This window comes from Pseudophryne corroboree, chromosome 7 (genome assembly GCF_028390025.1).
Source record: "Pseudophryne corroboree isolate aPseCor3 chromosome 7, aPseCor3.hap2, whole genome shotgun sequence".
In the NCBI taxonomy this organism is placed as follows: Eukaryota; Metazoa; Chordata; class Amphibia; order Anura; family Myobatrachidae; genus Pseudophryne; species Pseudophryne corroboree.
In genome coordinates this window covers 322,275,456-322,296,555 of record NC_086450.1, presented here as the reverse complement: position 1 = coordinate 322,296,555, position 21,100 = coordinate 322,275,456, and the positions used below count along the sequence as shown (strand labels likewise).

The 21,100-nt window shown below is 45.0% G+C and overlaps 1 protein-coding gene and 2 pseudogenes across 3 annotated transcripts in view; 1 reads left to right on the top strand and 2 right to left on the bottom strand.

The window, feature by feature from the left end:
* Nucleotides 1–214: 214 nt before the first annotated feature.
* NAGA (alpha-N-acetylgalactosaminidase) overlaps nt 215–21,100 on the bottom strand; it is a 101,411-nt gene continuing 80,525 nt past the window's right edge. For all 3 annotated transcript variants that reach the window (XM_063934311.1, XM_063934310.1, XM_063934309.1), the window contains exons 7-8: nt 3,756–3,953; nt 215–1,225 (exon numbers count right to left, since the gene is read on the bottom strand). In XM_063934311.1, coding sequence (XP_063790381.1) covers nt 947–1,225; nt 3,756–3,953 — 477 coding nt within the window. In that variant the 3' untranslated portion in view covers nt 215–946. The remainder of the gene's footprint in view (nt 1,226–3,755; nt 3,954–21,100) is intronic.
* LOC134947212 (5S ribosomal RNA) lies at nt 15,941–16,059 on the bottom strand (annotated as a pseudogene).
* Nucleotides 17,201–17,319, top strand: LOC134947211 (5S ribosomal RNA; annotated as a pseudogene).

Here is a 21,100-nt window from a genome sequence, read left to right as displayed (position 1 = left end):
TATGTTATCCTGGCGCCCAGCATACCGGCACCGGGATGCCTACTGCCGGCATGCCGTCAGCTGGGCGAGCGCAAATGAGCCCCTTGCGAGAGTTACATGGACATCCTATCCTACCGTGGCAACGGCAACTTGCCCCCTTCACCATTAACCCCTTACAATAATCATTTGCTACACTTTTTATTGAATAGTAATTTAACAGAAATAAACCAACCAACCTGTTTATGTTCTCTTTATTTGATGTGCAATAGTTCCAATGGTTCAAAATGCTCAGTACACAGAAGCGAACAGTAAAACATTTATCGGTAATGCCTGAAAATTCCCCATTTAAATCACATATACAATGTTTGAATCATTTGTACATTTATAAAATATATTGAACTCCTATAGTGAATATTATACAATCATTACTTTGTAAACATGGGCAGAAACATCCCTGTGGAGTGTCCAGTAGTCGCAGACTCAATACAGTATCTCTGTGCGGTGTGATGATTGTAACTCTCTGTCTCCAATCAGAAAAATCACGCTTCTCAGACACCTGATCCATATACTGTACAATACAGACAGCAGTGCCTAAATCTGCTTTCTGATCTCTAAAAACTACATTTAGCGGCCGAAAACTTGCAGATTTCATGCAAAGTTAACGGAAGCCATATAATTAGCATTTTTTTGTTTCTTCAAATCAATCACTAAAACCTGCAGCTGTGCCGCTCACACAGTTATGCAGAATATTTCTGTTCTAATAAAACAAAATAATTGTTCATAAAAAAATCTGTCAAACAGATCAGCCAAACGCCATTACAGGTTATATTTAAAACATAATCATAAATGCATTTTTACACAGTGCATGGGACCACTCCCTTACAGTGCCATCGTACCTCCCATCAAATCACCACATTAACCTGTTATGTACCCAGTTCCAGCTATTCACGGCTATTTGTAATGCTCATCACAAAGGACGATGCTGCATAGAAATTGGTTGAACAAACAACAAGATGACACCTGTAGGTGCGATTTGCATATAAACTGGGGCTTTTGGTTTAACAGTCTCCAAATACGATTCCTCAAACACATCATAGAGTTTATAGCCGAAAGAGCACTTTGTGATATTGAGGTTGGCAAGGCTTGTGGTGAAGCGCTTTGGCAATCCATCTGTTCCTTTATTTAGCACTGCCACGGCATACTGTTCGTTCACCAGCTCTCTCACCCACACCTCTAGAGAGTCAACCTGCAGCAAGAACAAATTGTTATTAAAATTAACAGCAAATATGTGGAGGTGTAGAGGAATACTGGACCATTCCTCTACACTGTTCAATGCTGGAGTCCTTTCATGTAACAATAACTATACTGGGACACAGCCCATACCTAGTCCCTTCAGCACAATTTCATTTAATTGGGGCAGCACAGATGGTTTAATGGTTAGTATTACTGCCTCACAGGCACTGAGGTCTTGAGTTCGATTCCAACTACAGCCCCTAAATGTGTGGAGTTTTTATATTCAACTGTGCTTGCGTGGGTTTTTACTCCAATTTCCTCCCACACTTCATAAGTATACTAGCAGGTTAATTGTCTCTTAACAAAAATGAACCCTAGTGTGTACATGTGGTAGGGAATATATATTGTAAAGTCCACTGGGAATGTGAATGGTCAAATACTCTCTGTAAAGTGCTGCGGAATGTGTGCGCTATATAAATAATTGGTCATAAATAGAGCTGCCCGCTGCTTTTACAGTAACGCTTTGTACTGTATAGACAAAACAAGGAAGACCACAAAATGTATACAGATATTTATTCTCAGAGATTTCCCCAAGTTTGTTTAGATTGTACTCATATTGTACTCTTATTATTGCAAATGAGGATTTTAATAAGGTCTAAAAATAATATTAGTTAATAAGTCAATGGTTTTATTTTATTCAAACTCTTCATATTGAAGTCAGTTATTATCTGTGTCTATGAGCTATGTATTTTAATGTACATTGTGTAAAACAAACATGTTCCTTGTATGTTTGTTGTACAACTGTGGGCTATAAGATGGCTGTAATACCTTTCTTACTTACTGTAATTTAGTATTTCCTTAGGCTTGCATGCTCAAAGCAGAATAATGTCATCTTGTGGTGTGCAACACATTTGTTTAGTGTAAAGCATAACACATAGTGCCAGCTTTTTACTACATTATTCATAGTTAGATAATGTGCATTGTATATAACAGTTTTCTATGTTTATCAAATGAAGGCTATCTAGCTAAGAAATGACAAAGTTAAAGTGACTTATGAAGTGACACCGTTTAGAAGTACCGTAGTCGCTCAGTCACAGAATATGGCTTACAGTAGGTCAAAGTGTCTGAAGCGTTATTAGAGCATGTAAAGTAGCCAAGGGTCACACTGTCATACTTACAAAATTGTAGATATGGCGAATCAGAACTGGGGTGTGACTGTGCTGTAATGGATGTGACCGTGCCTCAATGGACGTGTATAGCTTAAAGTATTGTTTTTGCCACATGCGCGGAGACTGGTGTGACAGGTAAATACTACCAAACCAGAGTAGTGGAATAGTGCCCTGACGGCAGATATGATTGATTTGGACTATACAGCCCTATGGCAAAAAAATGAAATGTTTTACATTTAGAACGTGCAATGTGGGGTACATTGTTGGACATGCAAGGTATTAAAACTTGTGGACAGAGGAGCACATAAGGGAAAAGCTGTTGGGCAGCAGGTGGCATGTGAAATAAAAGCGGGCATCCATTCACCCACTACTCATGCGCTGCTAAGGACTTGGCTCTTTCCAGAAAACAGCAGAGAGCTTCAAGGAGTGCTTTGGGTGGTTTGGCACAGCACCTTGGGGGCAGGAGGGAAAGGGGGATGGGGAATGTAGAGAGACACCTTCAGACCCTTGTAGAAAGGGTCTCTATATAAAGCATTAATTTCTAGACAGGAAATCTTTAGCACAGATATATTAGCATGTTTTACAATCTACATATATAAAAAATACTACTATGGCTGTCTTGGTTGACCAGCAAAAGGTCGACAGTGTCTAGGTCAACCCCAAAAGGTCGACAGGCACAAGGTCGACACATGACAAGGGTTGACGTGACAAATAGGTCGACATGAAGTTTTTAATTTGTTTTTGGTGTCGTTTACTCCATAAAGTGACCAGGAACCCCAATTAGTGCACCACGTCCCCTCGCATGGCTTGCAGCTTCGGGCAGGTTACTATTCCCTATCGTAGTCCACATGGATCGTAAAGTAGGAAAAAAGTAAAAAAATGAAAAGAAATAATTGTAAAAAAGTCATGTTGACCTTTTCCTGTGTCAACCACTGCCACATCGACCTTTTGCCCATGTCGACCTAATGCCTGCTGACCATTAGTGGATAAGGTCAACCTAGCATCTGGATACCAATAAATACATGTATCTTTGAGGGAAATTCAATTGTTGTTTCCTGCAGCTACCACTCGGGGGCAATTCAATTGTTGCTCTGTTTAGACACCCATTAGCAATGGGGGTGACATTTATTCTCGCAGCTTCCAGAGGTGTGAGGAGAAATGTGTGCAAAGTCTGTGGTTTAGGGCTAACCAGGATTTTAGGCAGGTTTAGCCACTATTCGCAGCTAAACCTCATCTATTTGGCAGCAATCAGTGCAAAAAAAAACCCATTTGAATTGCGACTCACGCTATCCCGTCACTTAAGACGGGAGATCGGGCGTGGAATAACAATTGAATCGCCCCGTGTTTTCATAGAAGAATACATGTGTACTGTACCTTTCCAATTCTCTTCCCCTGTATTCCCAGAGAGTCCTGGTTAATGTATATTAGAAGGCGATTTTGCAGGAGTTGCTTGGTATCTTGTGAGATGGTCCTCAAGTCATTGGACATTATCAGTGGTGCTGCCATGATTGCCCAAATGGCCAACTGGGACTTAGATTGTTCATAGCTCAAGCCAAAGTCCCCAGTTATCAGCTAGAAGATGAATAAAATGAAATTAATAAACATGTGGTAATAGCAGAACAGAAGGTGGCAATAAGACTTTCTCTGTAGTAGAGGTGGATTATGCAAGATCACTGGCTGTACCGTCATAGTACAGTCAGAGCTTGCAGAAATAATTATATACTGTACAGAAGGGCAACATCATTCATTTTATTCCTTACTTTAGGGAAGCACAGTAACTGAAAAAATGAGTTTTACATATATAACGCCGGCATTTTGTTTTGTAACGAACGTGTGTTATTTGCCAACTGTAGTCTAACCTTTTCAAGTATTAATAACATTGTGTGGCACCTCAAGAGCTTAGCTCTGTCCTCCACCTGCTATTGGCAGCTAAAAATTCCAATGCACAGGTTGGGAATCATTCAAAAATTGCTACCCACTATTACTGCTGATACACAGCGTTCTCTTAAAAACCATATGTGGTTGCAGGTAAATTTTACATTATGTGATAACAAGATTAAAAATAATAAAAAATGCCTCAGAGTCTAATAAGATGCAGATCAGCGGCGGGATGTAATGGGAGTCCGAGATCACCAGAGGTGCAGAATGCCGCCAATCTAGGACTTTGTTTAAAGGGAGAATCACTTACAAGGCATGGTTTTGCGTTGTAAGTGAATGCCTGTTTAAAAAAAAGTCCGGACTCCATTACATCCTAACGCAAATTACCAATCGTCACACAACTATCATTGGCACATCTATAATGGGGCAGAATATGTGATCCACACCGCATACCCATATAATTATACTTACCCATGACAAATAGGGTTGAAGTTGCCAAAAGGATAAATGAAAAATGGCAGACTACATGGGCCAAGAGGTTCTTAATTGCCATCAAATTCTATATTACCTCTTTGGAGTCCAGTACAGACGTTACCGGGAACATGGCACAACACCATGTACCCGAAGCGCTGCACATGTGCAGTTAACTCCGTCACAAAGCTAAGGTCTACTGTGCTGCCAGAGAGGAGGGGGCCCGTAGGGAGCCGGCACATAGACCCTCTCCTTTACTAAACTGCTCCGCGACTGCCATAATGCAACTGTTAAAATTCTTGGATATCACTTTGATGGCTACTAATATTCAGACTCTTGTATTTCAAAAAGAGCATTAAAGATAAGATAACTGATCCACTAATAAGAGGCAAAAAAAAGTTTACAGAGAATAAATAGAAAATAAATAAAGGAGAAAGGTAAAACACAAGCAATTCTGCGCTTAGGACCCTATGCAGTAAGGATTGCAAATTCTGCTTTGTAGCAGAATTTGCATTCCTTTGCCTCACATGCCGGGGGACGCCCATCGCAGGGCGGCCCCCAGCATGCCCCCCATCTGTAACCTGCACTAATTGCGATTGCTTCGGAAGCCGCCACCCCCACAATGCTCCATCTTGGAAATGGAGTGTTGCCACCCCGCAAACACCTCTGCCTGTCAATCAGGCAGAGGTGTTTGCAAATACTGCGGGGCGCCGGCAGTAAATGCGGGTGCATGCGCAGGACGGGCCACGTACATACGCCCGCATCGTCATTGTAATTACTGCTGTTGGATCGCGATTTGCGATCCAACCTGAATGAGGTCCTTAAACCATAGCAATCAGACATTTGCTAGTCAATTGCTCAGGGACGTGCGGTGAGGTAAATGGCTCAGGAGGCACTGGCTAGTACCAGAGCCAGATTTACATGCAATATATTAGCCCAATGGTTCATGTGGACATTATACACAGGTGCAGCGGTATATACTGCTGGAAGTTTGGTGAGTTTGATCAGAGATGTGCAAAAAAGATAGGCAGGGGAGGCACTGCTTCATCTGTCAGAAGTTTTGCTCCAGAGTTTTGACTATAAAACATGATTAGAATAATACAAAGAAGATATTTCTAACATATTCTTTGTATTTTCCATATACTTTATATAGTCAAAACTCTGACATATACTTTAGTATGACAGGAAAGGCTCTGCCTCACCTCACAGATCTGCACCTATAACACAGTTGTATATAACCCTCAGTAACAAAAAAATAAAATAAAAAAAATCAGAATTCATATGGTTCATTAGGACACACACAAGACAAATATATATGCATATTTACTAGGGATCACTACTTTGGAACAATTACAAGGAATAGAACCATAGAGAACCATAGAGAAGTACAATGGTTTCTGTTAATTTTACTTTATATTGGGCCATTCCACTGTTGCGTATGGGACATTTGTACACGTTTTGACACATGGCGCCAGATGTGCGGGTTCCCAGATGAACTGGAACTTTTTGTTTAAAGCGGCTATTGTGTGCAAGGCAAAACCATGCCTTGTACATGATTGCGGTTTTAAAAAAAGTCCCAGTTCGGCCGGGAAGCTGCACTTACGGCCAACTTGGACTTCATTACATCCAGTCAGTGGATTTTTGTTAAATGTTAACATGAAGAAGTTATTTTTTGGTTGCAACATCAAAGTCCCAAGACCACCATCGTTTTGTAAAGGAAGCTTCTACTTGATAATTCCTCTCAACTCCAAATTAAGAGCCTGTGTTATTTATTTTTTGAAAACCCTATGAAAAAGAACTATATTTTAACATGTCAAGCTATGTTGAAAACTGAATCAGCTCTTTAAATACTAGTATAATCTATCAAAAAAACACTCCCTACTAGGTTACTAGAGTGTCAGCCAGCCCCTAAGTAGTAAGTATAGGTAAAATACTGTAAAATGAAAACATAAGAGGTGTGATAGGGTCTATTGGTGACCACTGGCGTTTATAGACTATAATGAGTAAAATTGCTACATATAAGGTTTATAAGAAGTGATCAGGTAGCCCAGATACAATTAAAAACATGTGACATTTATTTATAGTTAATAGTATGTAAGTCTTGAAATTGCGGTATAACATGTATCTTGAGACAAAAAAATGTTACAATTTATATACTGTATAAAAAACTTTAGTAAATAAAAATCAGAGATGAATAAAAAGGGGTCTGGGACTGAGGGTCGACAGCACAAAGGTCGACACACCTTAGGTCGACGCCAATTGGTCGACACACCTTAGGTCGACATGGAGAAAATGTCGACATGGACAAAAGGTCGACAGGAACAAGGTCGACATGGAAAAAGGTCGACATGAGTTTTTTATGGTTTTTTTGGTGTCGTTTTCTTCGTAGAGTGACCGGGAACCCCAATTAGTGCACCGCGTCCCCTCACATGGCTCGCTTCGCTCGCCATGATTCGGGCGTGGTGCCTTCGCTCCGCTACCGCTTCGCTCGGCACACTTTACCGTTCCAATCGTAGTCCACGTGGATCGTTAAGTATGGAAAGGTTCAAAAAAAGAAAAAAATCGTGAAGAACTAACGTTCTTTTTCCATGTCGACCTTGTTCCCGTCGACCTTTTGTCCATGTCGACCTAGGGTGTGTCGACCAATTGGCGTCGACCTAAGGTGTGTCGACCTTTGTGCTGTCGACCTGGAGTCCGGATACCAATAAAAAGTTAGGAGGTAGCGCAGTCAAAATCTGAGGCACTACCTCTTCATATCCCGGGTGATACAAAGAAATTATTGCAATCTAACTTTGCATTCTCCTGGCGAAATAAAATTGTTGCAGAATCTAGCTCACTTTATCTTGCTAACTACCCCTCGCTTTTCAGGTCAATTCACAAAGATTTTCAGCTATGGCAATCATATTTTCTGTCTTGGATCGATCACATTAACGCAATAAAAATGAATGTCCTCCCAAAGCTGCTATATCTTTTTCAAACACTCCAAATATGGGTTCGTTCTCATACTCTATGTGCTGTTCAGTCTTTGTTCTGTAAATTCATCTGGAACCACAAAAAGAAGAGACATTTTGGCTGAACATACACAAAATGGGGGTCTTGGCCTATCTATCCTCCAACGTTACTACAATGAGACCGGTCTTAGCCAGATGATTGCATGGCATTCTCCTTGACACACTAAACGATGGGTTGACCTGGAAAGTGATTTGGCTGCTGTTCCTTCGATTTCTTATTTACCATTTAAACTCAACTCTCTCATCCTCTCCCACAGTGGAGTTAACTCTGCAAAACAGGGTGTCACTTAGGGGGTCATTCAGATCTGATCGCTGCTGTGTGTTTTCGCACAGCGGATGATCAGATCCTAACTGCTCATGTACCGCAATACGCAGGCGCGTCGGACAACAGCAACAGGCATCACCAGCAATCAACGGGATGGTGCGAAAAAGCCGATCGCACGGGCGTTCTCAAGGTGATTGACAGGAAGAGGCCGTTTATGGGTGGTAACTGACCGTTTACAGGGAATGTCCGGAAAAACGCAGGCGGACTCAAGCGCTTTCAGGGAGGGTGTCTGACGTCAGCTCTGGCCCTGATCAGCAGCAATCAATCGCACTGGAAGAGTAACTCCTGGGCTGCGCAGAGACCGCACAAACTTATTTTAAGCAGCTCTGCTACACATGCGATCGCACACTTGCACGCCAAAAATACACTCACCCTGTAGGCGTTGACTATCTGAACGCAGGACAGCTAAAACGCAGCCCAGCGAGCAGATCTGAATCACCTCCTTAATAAGAAGTTGAGGCTTGCCTTTTCCCCATCTCCCCTAACCCCTCTTTGGTTTAACCCAGCCTTTCCACCGGGACTTTCACCCTCCATGGCTCTTTCCTGGACTTCAGAGGGAATCACACGACTTCAATCACATTACGGGTATGCACGCTCTAAAATCTTTTACTGACCAACAAGAAGAATTCGGAATTCCTAACTCTTTGCATTTTCAATATTAACAAATCCGTAATTTTATACTTTTCCTCCACTTATCTTATCCAAGGCAAATCCTGACCACTCTAGAAAGATTATGCATGTACGATCCCACCGATAAAGGTGCTATCTCAATTTTATACAAATTTATTTTGATATTGAATCTTCCCCCTATTGAACCTCATCAACAGGCCTGGGAGACAGATAAGTGTGGCTATAAGTGAAAACGCATATAAGGTCTATACCAGATGGTACTAAGGGGTCTATTTACTAAACTTTGGATGGAGATAAAGTCCCAGCCAATCGGCTCCTAACTGCCATGTCACAGGCTGGGTTTGAAAAAATAAGAATTTACTCACCGGTAATTCTATTTCTCGTAGTCCGTAGTGGATGCTGGGAACTCCGTAAGGACCATGGGGAATAGATGGGCTCCGCAGGAGACTGGGCACTCTAAAAGAAAGATTAGGTACTATCTGGTGTGCACTGGCTCCTCCCTCTATGCCCCTCCTCCAGACCTCAGTTAGGGAAACTGTGCCCGGAAAAGCTGACACAACAAGGAAAGGATTTGGAATCCAGGGTAAGACTCACACCAGCCACACCAATCACACTGTACAACTTGTGATAACCATACCCAGTTAACAGTATGAACAACAACTGAGCCTCCTTGTACGGATGGCTCATAACAATAACCCTTTAGTGAAGCAATAACTATATACATGTATTGCAGAGAGTCCGCACTTGGGACGGGCGCCCAGCATCCACTACGGACTACGAGAAATAGAATTACCGGTGAGTAAATTCTTATTTTCTCTGACGTCCTAGTGGATGCTGGGTACTCCGTAAGGACCATGGGGATTATACCAAAGCTCCCAAACGGGCGGGAGAGTGCGGATGACTCTGCAGCACCGAATGAGCAAACTCAAGGTCCTCCTCAGCCAGGGTATCAAACTTGTAGAATTTAGCAAATGTGTTTGAACCCGACCAAGTAGCAGCTCGGCAATGCTGTAAAGCCGAGACCCCTCGGGCAGCCGCCCAAGAAGAGCCCACCTTCATTGTGGAATGGGCTTTCACTGATTTAGGATGCGGCAGTCCAGCCGCAGAATGTGCCAGCTGAATCGTGCAACAGATCCAGCGAGCAATAGTTTGCTTTGAAGCAGGAGCACCCAGCTTGTTGGGTGCATGCAGGATAAATAGCGAGTCAGTTTTCCTGACTCCAGCCGTCCTGGAAACATAAATTGTCAAAGCCCGGACTACGTCCAGCAACTTGGAATCCTCCAAGTCCCGAGTAGCCGCAGGCACCACAATAGGTTGGTTCAAATGAAACGCTGATACCACCTTTGGGAGAAATTGGGGACGCGTCCTCAATTCTGCCCTGTCCATATGGAAGATCAGATACGAGCTTTTACATGACAAAGCCGCCAATTCTGACACACGCCTAGCCGAAGCTAAGGCCAACAGCATGACCACCTTCCACGTGAGATACTTTAGCTCCACGGTCTTAAGTGGCTCAAACCAGTGTGATTTCAGGAAATCCAACACAACGTTAAGATCCCAAGGTGCCACTGGAGGCACAAAAGGGGGCTGAATATGCAGCACTCCCTTAACAAACGTCTGAACTTCAGGCAGTCACATCCTTCCTAGCTTTTATCAGCGTAGGAATCACCTCATCTGGAATGCCCTTTTCCGCTAGGATCCGGCGTTCAACCGCCATGCCGTCAAACGCAGCCGCGGTAAGTCTTGGAACAGACAGGGCCCCTGCTGTAACAGGTCCTGTCTGAGAGGCAGAGGCCATGGGTCCTCTGAGATCATTTCTTGTAGTTCTGGGTACCAAGTTCTTCTTGGCCAATCCGGAACGATTAGTATAGTTTTTACTCCTCTCTTTCTTACTATCCTCAATACCTTGGGTATGAGAGGAAGAGGAGGGAACACATAAACCGACTGGTACACCCACGGTGTCACTAGTGCGTCCACAGCTATCGCCTGAGGGTCCCTTGACCTGGCGCAATATTTTTTTAGCTTTTTGTTGAGGCGGGACGCCATCATGTCCACCTGTGGCAGTTCCCAGCGATTTACAATCTGTGTGAAGACTTCTTGATGAAGTCCCCACTCTCCCGGGTGGAGGTCGTGCCTGCTGAGGAAGTCTGCTTCCCAGTTGTCCACTCCCGGAATGAACACTGCTGACAGTGCTAGCACGTGATTCTCCGCCCATCGAAGAATCTTTGTTGCTTCTGCCATTGCCATCCTGCTTCTTGTGCCGCCCTGGCGGTTTACATGGGCGACCGCCGTGATGTTGTCTGACTGAATCAGTACTGGGTGGTTTTGAAGCAGGGGCTCTGCTTGACTCAGGGCGTTGTAAATGGCCCTTAGTTCCAGTATATTTATGTGTAGTGAAGTCTCCAGACTTGACCAATGTCCTTGGAAGTTTCTTCCCTGAGTGACTGCCCCCCATCCTCGGAGGCTTGCATCCGTGGTCACCAGGACCCAGTCCTGTATGCCGAACCTGCGGCCCTCGAGAAGATGAGCACTCTCTGCAGCCACCACAGCAGAGACACCCTGGCCCTTGGGGACAGGGTGATCAACCGATGCATCTGAAGATGCGATCCGGACCATTTTTCCAACAGATCCCACTGAAAGATCCTTGCATGGAACCTGCTGAAGGGAATTGCTTCGTAAGAAGCCACCATCTTTCCCAGGACTCGCGTGCAGTGATGCACCGACACCTGTTTTGGTTTCAGGAGGTCCCTGACCAGAGATGACAATTCCTGGGCCTTCTCCACCGGGAGAAACACCTTCTTCTATTCTGTGTCCAGAATCATGCCCAGGAAAAGCAGACGCGTCGCAGGAATCAGCTGCGACTTTGGGATATTCAGAATCCAGCCGTGCTGTTGCAACACTTCCTGAGAGAGTGCTACGCTGACCAACAACTGCTCTCTGGACCTCGCATTTATGAGGAGATCGTCCAAGTACGGGATAATTATAACTCCCTTCTTCCGAAGGAGTATCATCATTTCCGCCATTACCTTGGTAAATACTCTCGGTGCCGTGGACAGACCAAACGGCAACGTTTGGAATTGGTAATGACACTCCTGTACCACAAACCTGAGGTACTCCTGGTGAGGTGGGTAAATGGGGACATGCAAGTAAGCATCCTTGATGTCCAGCGACACCATAAAATCCCCCTCTTCCAGGCTTGCAATAACCGCCCTGAGCGATTCCATTTTGAACTTGAACTTCTTTATATAAGTGTTCAAGGATTTTAAATTCAGAATGGGTCTCACCGAACCGTCCGGTTTCGGTATCACAAACATTGTGGAATAGTAACCCCTGCCCTGTTGAAGGAGGGGGACCTTGATTATCACCTGCTGGAGGTACAGCTTGTGAATTGCCGCCAGTACTACCTCCCTTTCCCTGGGAGCAGCTGGCAAGGCTGATTTGAGGTAACGGCGAGGGGGAGTCGCCTCGAACTCCAGCTTGTATCCCTGAGATACTATTTGTACAGCCCAGAGATCCACTTGTGAGTGAACCCACTGGTTGCTGAAGTTTCGGAGACGCGCCCCCACCGCACCTGGCTCCGCCTGTGGAGCCCCAACGTCATGCGGTGGACTTAGTGGAAGCAGGGGAGGATTTTTGTTCCTGGGAACTGGCTGCCTGGTGCAGCTTCTTTCCTCTACCCTTGCCTCTGGCCAGAAAGGATGCTCCTCTGACCCGCTTGCCTTTCTGAGGCCGAAAGGACTGCACTTGATAATACGGTGCTTTCTTAGGCTGTGAGGGAACCTGAGGTAAAAAAGTCGACTTCCCAGCAGTTGCTGTGGATACGAGGTCCGAGAGACCGTCCCCAAACAATTCCTCACCCTTGTAAGGCAAAACCTCCATGTGTTTTTTAGAATCAGCATCACCTGTCCACTGCCGAGTCCATAATACTCTCCTGGCAGAAATGGACATTGCATTAATTCTAGATGCCAGCAGGCAAATGTCCCTCTGGGCATCCCGCATATATAAGACGACGTCTTTTATATGTTCGATGGTTAGCAAAACAGTATCCCTGTCGAGGGAATCAATGTTGTCTGACAGGGTATCAGTCCATGCTGCTGCAGCACTACACATCCAGGCTGAAGCAATAGCAGGTCTCAGTAGAGTACCAGAGTGTGTATACACAGACTTCAGGATAGCTTCCTGCTTTCTATCCGCAGGATCCTTTAGGGCGGCCGTATCCTGAGACGGCAGTGCCACCCTTTTAGATAAGCGTGTTAGCGCCTTGTCCACCCAAGGGGATGTTTCCCAACGTAACCTATCCGTTGGCGGGAAAGGGTACGCCATCAGTAACCTCTTAGAAATCACTAGTTTCTTATCAGGGGAACTCCACGCTTCTTCACACAAATCATTTAATTCATCAGATGGGGGAAAAGTCACTGGCTGCTTTTTCTCCCCAAATATAATACCCCTCTTGGTGGTAACCGGGTTAATATCAGAAATGTGCAATACATCTTTCATTGCAGTAATCATGCATCGGATGGCTTTTGTAGACTGTACATTTGTCTAATCCTCATCTACACTGGAGTCAGACTCCGTGTCGACATCTGTGTCTACCATCAGAGCTAGCGGGCGTTTATGAGCCCCTGACGGCTTCTGAGTCGCCTGGGCAGGCGCGGGCTGAGACCCCGGCTGTCCCAAGGCTGCTGCGTCATTGAACCTTTTATGTAAGGAGTTGACACCGTCGGTTAAGACCTTTCACATATCCATCCAATCAGGTGTCGGCCCCGTCGGGGGCGACACCACACTTATCTGCCCCTGCTCCGCCTCCACGTAACCCTCCTCATCAAACATGTCGACACAGCCGTACCGACACACCGCACACACACAGGGAATGCTCAGACTGAGGACAGGACCCCACAAAGTCCTTTGGGGAGACAGAGAGAGAGTATGCCAGCACACACCACAGCGCTATATAACACAGGGATTTACACTATAAAAAGTGATTTACCCAATAGCTGCTTAAATATCTTATTTGCGCCTAAATTTATGTGCCCCCCCTCTCTTTTTTACCCTTCTTGTATCAGGATACTGCAGGGGAGAGCCTGGGGAGCTGCTTCCAGCGGAGCTGTGAAGGGAAAATGGCGCTGGTGTGCGGAGGAAGAAGGCTCCGCCCCCTCAGTGGCGGGCTTCTGTCCCGCGTTTTATGTAACTTAATGGCGGGGTTTTTTACACATATACAGTTTTCAGACTGTATTATGTGTATATTATGCCAAAAGGTATTATAATTGCTGCCCAGGGCGTCCCCCCCCCGCCCCCCCCCCCCTTCCCCAGGCCCTGTGTTCGAACCCTCTGGAGCTAATGGTGTCCAGTAGCCTAAGAAGCACAAGCTAGCTGTAAGCAGGTAGGTTTGCTTCTCTCCCCTCAGTCCCACGTAGCAGTGAGTCTGTTGCCAGCAGATCTCACTGAAAATAAAAAACCTAACAAATACTTTCTTTTCTAGCAAGCTCAGGAGAGCCCACTAGGAGCACCCAGCTCTGGCCGGGCACAGATTCTAACTGGGGTCTGGAGGAGGGGCATAGAGGGAGGAGCCAGTGCACACCAGATAGTACCTAATCTTTCTTTTAGAGTGCCCAGTCTCCTGCGGAGCCCGTCTATTCCCCATGGTCCTTACAGAGTTCCCAGCATCCACTAGGACGTCAGAGAAATATCAGTTAGGAGTAGACTGGCTGGCACTTTATCTCCAGCGACTTTATCTCCATCCAAGTCTTAGTAAATAGACCCCTTAGTCAGCGGTGTATCTAGGGGTTTGAGCGCCCCTGGCAAAGTAAGGAACTGGCACCCCCCACCTACCCCACCCAGGGACACAGAGGGGGGAGCTACAGATAGGCTGAGGTCAGGGACACTGAGGGAGAATTACAGGAAGGGTGCGGGTAGGGTAGGGACAATGAGGTGGATGGCTTACAGGGAGGCAGAGGTCAGGGACTCTGAGGGGCAATTACAGGGAGGGTGTGGGCAGGGACACTGAGGGGGAATTACGGGGAGGGTACTGGCAGGGACACTGAGGTGGAATTACAGGAGGGTGTGGGCAGGGACACTGAGGGGGAGTCACAGGGAGGCTGAGGTCAGGGACACTAAGGGGGAATTACAGGGAGGATTTGGGTATGGAAAATGAGAGGGAGGGGCTACAGGGAGGCTGAGGTCAAGGACACTGAGGGAGAATTACAGGGAGGGTGCAGGCGGGGACACTGAGGAGGAATTACGAGGAGGGTGCAGGCAGGGACACTGAGATGGAATTACGGGGAGGGTGCAGACAGGGAGACTTAGGGGGAATTATGAGAAGTGTGTAGGCAGGGACACTGAGGGGGAATTACGGTTAGGGTGCGGGTAGGGCGCACTGAGAGGGAATTACGGGGAGGGTACGGGCAGGGATACTGAGGGGTAATTATGGGAAGGGTGCGGGCAGGGACACAGAGGGAATTACAGGAGTGTATGGGCAGGGTCACTGAGGGGGCAGTTACAGGGATGGTGTGGGCAGGGACACTGAGGGGAAATTACAGGAGTGTATGGGCAGGGTCACTGAGGGGGCAGTTACAGGGATGGTGCGGGCAGGGATACTGAAGGGAAATTACAGGAGTGTATGGGCAGGGTCACTGAGGAAGCAGTTACAGGGATGGTGCGGGCAGGGACACTGAGGGGGAATTACAAGGAGGGTGCAGGCAGGGACACTGAGGGGATATATGCACACATACAGTTAAAAACCCCTCTCTAGGTGTGATTGCACTACATAGACAATAGGGAGAGAAGAAGATTCTTTTGTGGGCGCACTCTTTACTTTACATAAATATAGAAAATAGTCAAAATAGATTAAAAATAAAAATTTTAATAATTCAACAAGATAATTTCAACAAAATTAGAACAAATGGTGGTTCATCAAGAAGATAATGGTGGTCAAATAATTAACAAAATATTCAAAATAGCACTATGTGCTGATATGAAATTATAACTGGGTTTGGCTGACGGAAGGAAATTCTAGACGTTATGTATTTATTGGTACGTTCTATTGGTAAGCTGATCACTGTTATACATTCCCCTGTAATAAGTCTGGATACTGGTGGTACTTGTGAGTAATATAGATGTCTCTCTCTTGTTTCCTGCCAAAGAAGAGAGGGGAGGAGGGGGCAGAAGGGGGAAAGAAGAAGAGTGGAAGTTGAAGAGCAGTGTGAATCTGCTGTCAGTGTTAGACACTATATGGGCTCAATCAATGAGCTCTACTGCACTGAGTATTCCTCAATGGTCACCCACTTGAGTACTGACCCAGCCCAACACTGATTAGCTTCCGAGATCGGACGGCTTCGGGCGTTTCCAGTGTGGTATGATAGTAGAGGAAATGACCAATATTTCCAAGCTCCTTTTGGCTGACCGGAACCACGGACGTTATTTGGCATCTGCCTGTGCCCTCCGTCTCTCCTGACTCTCAACTATCGCAACTAACTGAAGCAGCTGACGGCTGACGGCGGCTTGTATCCGCCAGGACACCATCAGAACCGGCGGCTCCTGAACCCCCCCACGATTCGAGATGTCCGGGACCTTTACCAGGCTGACAGCACCTTTATGAGAGGGGACGGTTGACAGCACTATAGAAGGGGTTAATCTACCCCTACACTTGGCACTGGTAATATCAACTCTCTTCTTCTTATCTATCTACAACAATTTGACCGCATAGTGTATATTGGGAGTTGTAGGCCCGCATCTGCTGAATATGTGTTTTCATTTGCTCTTGTGAGCACCTATTACTATCACTCTGGTATAAAAATTTTTTTTACTTGACAGACTTTGTGCTAATAGGCTCTTGTCTGCCTCATCAGTTACATCAATATCAGCAATACTCATAAACTTTATAATGTTTTATTACCATTACTTCGTGTATAGGTATGATGATATTGGCAGTGAGTTAATCTAAAATACTTCTATAGATCCTCCCTAGTCTAAACACATCACTGCAACCTAGTTACAACCTCACTGCTATTTATGTATATCCTTTTGGAGTATTAACAACCTGCAGTGGATACTTTTGTAACAGTTACACTCTAGTTGCAATTCAGCTACAATCGCATTGCCACTTATCTATTCCTCTTTAAAGTACCAATAAATTATAGTGGATACTTTTTCATAGTTGGTACTCTGTCATTTTTCCATTTTTCTTCTTTGTCTCTGCTTTATTATCTCAGGTATCCTGTATCCAGGCAATTTTTGCCAATTATAAAGTAAATGTTCTAGCTCATTCTACTATTGCCATAATTAGCATATTTGGGATTTAAAGCCTATCAGACTTTATCACTGTCTATTTATTTTTCTTCCCTTCTTTATTTTTCGTGGACTCTCACCAGTGATTCAGGGTCACGCCCCCGTCTAACATTGGCAGCAGATCCATCTGGTTTCCTCTATTTCTGGTATCTGTCCTAATAACTTTGTAAATTCGTGAACTCTCATCAGTGATTCCAGAGCTTCGAAATATTGGTCATTTCCTCTACTATCATACCACACTGGAAACGCCCGAAGCCGTCCGATCTCGGAAGCTAATCAGTGTTGGGCTGGGTCAGTACTCAAGTGGGTGACCATTGAGGAATACTCAGTGCAGTAGAGCTCATTGATTGAGCCCATATAGTGTCTAACACTGACAGCAGATTCACACTGCTCTTCAACTTCCACTCTTCTTCTTTCCCCCTTCTGCCCCCTCCTCCCCTCTCTTCTTTGGCAGGAGACAAGAGAGAGACATCTATATTACTCACAAGTACCACCAGTATCCAGACTTATTACAGGGGAATGTATAACAGTGATCAGCTTACCAATAGAACGTACCAATAAATACATAACGTCTAGAATTTCCTTCCGTCAGCCAAACCCAGTTTTAATTTCATATCAGCACATAGTGCTATTTTGAATATTTTGTTAATTATTTGACCACCATTATCTTCTTGATGAACCACCATTTGTTCTAATTTTGTTGAAATTATCTTGTTGAATTATTAAAATTTTTATTTTTAATCTATTTTGACTATTTTCTATATTTATGTAAAGTAAAGAGTGCGCCCACAAAAGAGTCTTCTTCTCTCCCTATTGTCTATGTTCTCATACTGACTCAGGGTGCACCACCAAACAATATCAGAATTAGAAAACAGCGTTTTCTTGCAATTACCTGATTTTGGTTTAAAAAATCAATTTTCTATACTTAATATTTCCTGTGCGGTATTCCCTCCCTTTATGTGATTGCACTACATGTCCCAGCAAATCCAGTTGATGAGGTGTGCTGGAACTTGTAGTCTCAACACAGCTGGACAGGCAGTCACTGGTCTAGATACCTCTCCATACAGAGCTCTTTGTAACCTGTTATCCAGACTGCCAGGATAGACCATGCAGTGCAGCTACGGTACCGCAGAAAATGTACAGGTATGCTCATGCTGCACTGCTAACTGGTGCTGATTGTAGTGGCTGCTGTTTGCTGACAGACCGCGTGGGACCAATAAGAAGGGGAGCGGATGAGGAAGAGGAGGTGCCTCTCCCCTCCCCATACCTGGAAGTGCCCCGCTCCCTGGCTATATTCACTATCATTGTGACTGTAGTCACAGAGAGTGTCAGAGTGCAATACGCTTCTGAGAGTCTGGCAGTGGATGAGCACTGCTAAGGGATGTACTCGGTGAGAACTACTATGTCATTCTACCCCCTGGCGTGGGTGGCACTGCTGGGCGGCGCCCCCCTCTTGGCCGGCGCCCCTGGCAAGTGCTATCCTGGCCAATAGGAAGATACACCCCTGCCCTTAGTGCCTGAGAAACTTCATCACATTTATCAAAGTACTTCTAATTTATGTTGGAGACATTGGGCCTAATTCAGAGTTGATCACAGCAGCAAATTTGTTAGCAGTTGGGCAAAACCATGTGCACTGTAGGGGGGGCAGATATAACATGTGCAGAGAGAGTTAGATTTGGGTGGGGTGTGTTCAAACTGAAATCTAAATTGCAGTGTAAAAATAAAGCAGCCAGTATTTACCCTGCACAGAAACAAAATAACCCACCCAAATCTAACTCTCTCTGCAAATGTTATATCTGCCCCACCTGCAGTGCACATGGTTTTGCCCAACTGCTAACAAATTTCCCCCATTGTGGGCAAGTGGGTTAATTTTACCACATTTGGTGGTCTTGCCCTGTGATTGCCCGGTATTGGGGTATGATTAGGTCCCTTGTTACTACTCTCGCTGAGCTCATGACACCTCCCTCTCCTGCGAACTTACTGCTCTGCGCCCAAATCGAAAATATTTCCAAGGAATCAAACAAATTGATTCTCCATATCTCGTGTACAGCTAAATACCAAATAGTGCGTCACTGGAAAGCTGTTACTGCCCCTGACAAACAGGAACTACTGAACAGAATTTGGTTCATATCAAAGATGGAATATATTACCAGTCTACAATATAATACGATGCTAACATTTCATTCCATGTGGCTCCCTTGGTATAGGCTTCACAATACTCTTCTTCCAGGTCATAGCTAGGGTTTTGGCCTCCTCCAGTTCTCTCCTACCGTTTTATTTATTTTTGCTTTCATTCTTACCCCGACCTGTCAGGGGGCTTTCACCCTTCATTTCTCACCTTTACCACTCCCCTTCTACTCCTCTTTACTTTCCTTTATTCTTTCGGCTTACGGCCTCTTTCTAAAAATAATTTTCGTTCTCCTTCAACAAGCCACTCAGGCGTGTTTTCTCTACCTTTCTACAAGAGTTAATGTAAGTTGGAAAAGTCTCTTTGTAGATGGACCATCATTGTTTACTTGTTGAATGTGAACCTCTTGTAGATGGACCATCATTGGTAGATGTGAAGTCTCTTTGTAGATGGACCATCATTGTTTACTTGTTAAAAGTGGACCTCTTGTCCACTTTCTGTGTTTTACACTTCCTTTTTGTACAGAGATGTTTTATTTGATGATATTTTTACTTTATTATTAGTGATGTGCACCGGACATTTTTCGGGTTTTGTGTTTTGGTTTTGGATTCGGTTCCGCGGCCGTGTTTTGGATTCGGACGCGTTTTGGCAAAACCTCCCTGAAATTTTTTTGTCGGATTCGGGTGTGTTTTGGATTCGGGTGTTTTTTACAAAACCCCCTCAAAAACAGCTTAAATCATAGAATTTGGGGGTCATTTTGATCCCATAGTATTATTAACCTCAATAACCATAATTTCCACTCATTTTCAGTCTATTCTGAACACCTCACAATATTATTTTTAGTCCTAAAATTTGCACCGAGGTCGCTGGATGACTAAGCTAAGCGACCCAAGTGGCCGACGCAAACACCTGGCCCATCTAGGAGTGGCAATGCAGTGTCAGACAGGATGGCACTTCAAAAAAATAGTCCCCAAACAGCACATGATGCAAAGAAAAAAAGAGGCGCAATGAGGTAGCTGTGTGACAAAGCTAAGCGACCCAAGTGGCCGACACAAACACCTGGCCCATCTAGGAGTGGCACTGCAGTGTCAGACAGGATGGCACTTCAAAATAATAGTCCCCAAACAGCACATGATGCAAAGAAAAAAAGAGGCGCACCAAGGTCGCTGTGTGACTAAGCTAAGCGACACAAGTGGCCGACACAAACACCTGGCCCATCTAGGAGTGGCACTGCAGTGTCAGACAGGATGGCACTTCAAAAAAATAGTCCCCAAACAGCACATGATGCAAAGAAAAATGAAAGAAAAAAGAGGTGCAAGATGGCATTGTCCTTGGGCCCTCCCACCCACCCTTATGTTGTATAAACAGGACATGCACACTTTAACAAACCCATCATTTCAGCGACAGGGTCTGCCACACAACTGTGACTGAAATGACTGGTTGGTTTGGGCCCCCACCAAAAAAGAAGCAATCAATCTCTCCTTGCACAAACTGGCTCTACAGAGGCAAGATGTCCACCTCCTCCTCATCGTCCGATTCATCACCCCTTTCACAGATTATTAATTCGTCCCCACTGGAATCCACCATCTCAGGTCCCTGTGTACTTTCTGGAGGCAATTGCTGGTGAATGTCTCCACATTGCTGGTGAATGTCTCCACATTTTCTGGAAGTAACCTCGTACGCCGATTGCTGACAAGGTGAGCGGCTGCACTAAACACTCTTTCGGAGTACACACTGGAGGGTGGGCAACTTAGGTAAAATAAAGCCAGTTTCTGCAAGGGCCTCCAAATTGCCTCTTTTTCCTGCCAGTATACGTACGGACTGTCTGACGTGCCTACTTGGATGCGGTCACTCATATAATCCTCCACCATTCTTTCAATGGTGAGAGAATCAGATGCAGTGACAGTAGACGACATGTCAGTAATCGTTAGCAGGTCCTTCAGTCCGGACCAGATGTCAGCACTCGCTCCAGACTGCCCTGCATCACTGCCAG